Source organism: Sphaerodactylus townsendi, linkage group LG15 (genome assembly GCF_021028975.2).
Source record: "Sphaerodactylus townsendi isolate TG3544 linkage group LG15, MPM_Stown_v2.3, whole genome shotgun sequence".
Taxonomy (NCBI): domain Eukaryota; kingdom Metazoa; phylum Chordata; class Lepidosauria; order Squamata; family Sphaerodactylidae; genus Sphaerodactylus; species Sphaerodactylus townsendi.
This window is the reverse complement of record NC_059439.1, coordinates 23,083,007-23,086,543: the sequence shown is the minus strand read 5'-3', so window position 1 is coordinate 23,086,543 and position 3,537 is coordinate 23,083,007. Positions and strand designations below refer to the sequence as shown.

Sequence of the window (3,537 nt, the reverse complement as noted above, 5' to 3'; positions counted from 1 at the left end):
TTGAGAGTGTTCCATGGTCAACCAGCAAGCTTTCATGGCACAGTGGACTTTTGAACCCGACACACCTAGATTCTAGTCTACATACGAGTAAGGCTAATATATATAAAAGCTAAAGGTATTTCATTGTCCTGAACATTATTTTAATTATTGAGAACCACAGCTTAAAGTTATATATAACGATCCTTTAAAAAAATAATATATCAATTTTAGATGTTTTTGTTGTGCCAATTTATTGTGCTTGTTTGGAGCAGCAGACTCTAATCTGCAGAACCAGGTTCAGTTCTCCACATGATTTTTCCACAAGAAGCCTGCTGGGTGACCTTGAGCCAGTCACATTTATCTCAGAACTCTATTAGCCCACACTGAGGCAGGCAATGGGCAAACAACCTCTGAATTAACTTGTCTTGAAAACTCTACGGGGTTACTGTGACTTGATGACAACCACACTCATTATCTCCACTTTGCCTGGATCTGGAAGGATGACTGTTATCATATAGTTCCAAAAAGGAATTTAATAGGGGAAGCTTAAGCCATGTGTGGGATCAATGCAAAGATGGAACAGAATTGCAGCCTTCCCTATGTGATCTCTGGATCTGGGTTCCGAATACCATCTTGGTTTCCCAAAAGGCTTAGGCCCCTTCCGCACACGCAAAATAATGCATTTTCAAACCACTTTCACAACTATTTGCAAGTGGATTTTGCTATTCCGCACAGCTCAAAGAGCACTGAAAGCAGTTTGAAAGTGCATTATTCTGCATGTGTGGAATGAGCCTTACTTTTCAAGTACATATATTTTCCAACACATTTTTTCCAGGGCATCTTTTACCTCTCTGTTTCTCAAGATGCATATGAGGGGATTGACCAGGGGAGTGAGAAAACTGTAAAACACAGAGAATACTTTGTTCAGTTCTTTAAGAGTGGGAGTCTTTGAAAGCACATAAACAACGATGATAGTCCCATAGAAAATAGTTACCACAATAAGATGAGAGGAGCAGGTAGAAAAGGCCTTCTTTCTTCCAGTGGTGGATGGGATATTAACAATCGTGGAGATAATAGAAACGTAGGAGGTTATCGTTAATATGAATGGAGGCAGAGTAAGTAAAGGGGCAGTTATGTAGTTTGCGAGTTCCATTTTGTGAATATTGCTGCAGGAAAGTTTCATGAGTGGGGTAAGATCACAGAAAAAATGGTCAATGATATTAGGACCACAAAATGTCATTCTTAACATCAGGTATAGCAATACTGACATAACCATGAATCTATTAACCCAAGATCCAGCAGCCAGTTGGAGGCATAGCCTGTCATTCATAAGAGTTGTGTAGCGTAAGGGTTTGCATATAGCCACATAGTGATCATAAGACATCATGGCAAAGAGATAACATTCAGAACTTACAAGAGAGGCACATAAATAAAACTGTGTCATACAACCAGCCATTGACAAAGTTTTGTCCCCTGTTAAGAAGCTGAATAACATTCTGGGCAAAACGGTAGAACTGTAGCAGCTCTCCAAGCAGGACAAGTTCCCCAAGAAGAAGTACATGGGGTTATGAAGCTTCTTATCAATCACAACCAGCACCACAATGAGAACGTTTCCAACCATGGTTGCCATGTAGATCACCAAGAATACAAAGAAGAGCAGAACTTCTAGTTTATTGAAATCCCCAAATCCAAGAAGGATAAAATGTGTGACAAGTGATTGGTTTCCCAGATCTATATTTGTCATCTCTTATATCTGGAAAAAAAAGGGGGGGGGGAAACAAAGATGTGCACATAATGAACGTCATAAACAACAGTAGTCAAACTCAAGATAAGAAAGAAATGTGAGAACAATGAAAATACCCTTGAATGTAGACAGATGCCTGGTCAGTTCTTACAGAGACCTTTTCACTTCTCAGTTTGGATGCTATGGAGCCCATCTCTTGGTAACATCAGGTACTTTAAATCTTCATTAAGGAGAATTTTATATTCTATATATACAGGTATATATTTTTCATTCTTCATATAATCTTCATTAAGGAGAATTTTATATTCTATATATACAGGTATATATACATATATATATATATATATACACACACACACACACACACACACACACACACACACACACACACACACACACACACACACACACACACACACACACACACACACAGGTATATATATTCCTCCAGGTAGCTCGGATACCCATAGGAAAATACCCCCCCCCACACACACACACGATTAATTGTTTATTTTTTAATCGGATAAAGGAACTTTCCCTTGGTTTTGGGAATTATGTTTCATAGAAACAATATTCATGTTATTCCTTAACAATATAAGAGCACCCAAAATATTTTTCAAAGGGCCACTTAAAATATCCAGATGAGTGTCCCATCATTTCAGTTCTCATTACTCAGCACTCAATGACTCAGCAAGTAATTTGTCACTAGAGATGGCGGATCGTATCGGCCGAACTGCAAGTTCGGCCGAGATCCGGGATTTAGACAGCCAAGAGTCCGAACTCGCCCCCTCTAAACTTTTCTCAATCCGAATGCGCCCTTCTCCCCGAGCGGTGGTTCTTCCGAGCCAGCCAGGGGAAAAAATTTTAAAGAGGCAGGCAGCTGCAGGAAGCACTCACCGCTGTGCATACTGGGGCTTGGGAGCTGGAGGGGTGTCAAGCTGGCCAGGGAGGATAGATGGATGCTTGGACTCAAGTCCAAGCAACCATCTACCCTTCCTGGCCCCGCTTGACACCCCCCCTTTCCCAAAGTCGCCCCTCCGAGCCCCAATCCGCACGCACACACAACTCCTGTGTGCGTGCAGACCGGGGCTTGCGAGCTGGAGCCTGGCCAGGGAGGGTAGATGGATGCTTGGACTCAAGTCCAAGCAACCATCTACCCTTCCTGGGCCCTCTTGACACCCCCCCTTCCCAAAGTCGCCCCTCCGAGCACCAATCCGCATGCACACACACCCCCTTTCCCAAAGTCGCCCCTGTGGCTTCCAAGTCCTGATCCTCACGCACACACAACTTCTTTGTGTGTGCAGATCAGGCTTAGGCTGCAGGTGGCAAGCATGGCAAGGGAGGGTGACACAAGTCCAAGCCCCCCCAGCCAAGCTTAGCACCCCCTTCCCATTCCAAAGTTGCCCCCACTTCTAAGCCCTGACCCGCGCACGCACACACACACACACACAAGTGTAAGCACCCACCCACCCATGCCACCCTTGCCACCCAGTTTCCCAACCAATCCCCAGTAAAAAAGATACCCCACTTACCTTTAAAAATGCACCCCCGCAGGCACCCCAGGAATTCCTCCATTGAAAGCAATTGAAAAAATTCAATGCAAACCACAGAATCTTGTGCAAAAATCCTGGGGTGCCTTGTAGGGATCTGACATTTTAAAGAGTATAAAAGGCACATGAGAGTTTTCAGGATATCTTCAGAATAACTGTTTTGATCATGTTTGAGGTCCAGTTTGGTTCATGTAGCTGCTATGGCGACCCTCAAAGATAAGCCCCCTATATCTCCATTGGCTCCCATTGGAAACAATGGGTGAT

The 3,537-nt window shown here is 43.4% G+C and overlaps 1 protein-coding gene across 1 annotated transcript; it reads right to left on the bottom strand.

The window, feature by feature from the left end:
• Window positions 1–772: 772 nt before the first annotated feature.
• On the bottom strand, window positions 773–1,699 carry LOC125444154 (olfactory receptor 6B1-like). The gene has a single exon (XM_048516591.1). It carries the CDS (start codon window positions 1,607–1,609, stop codon window positions 773–775), a length of 837 nt encoding a protein of 278 aa, XP_048372548.1. The 5' UTR covers window positions 1,610–1,699.
• Between the last annotated feature and the right edge of the window lie 1,838 nt (window positions 1,700–3,537).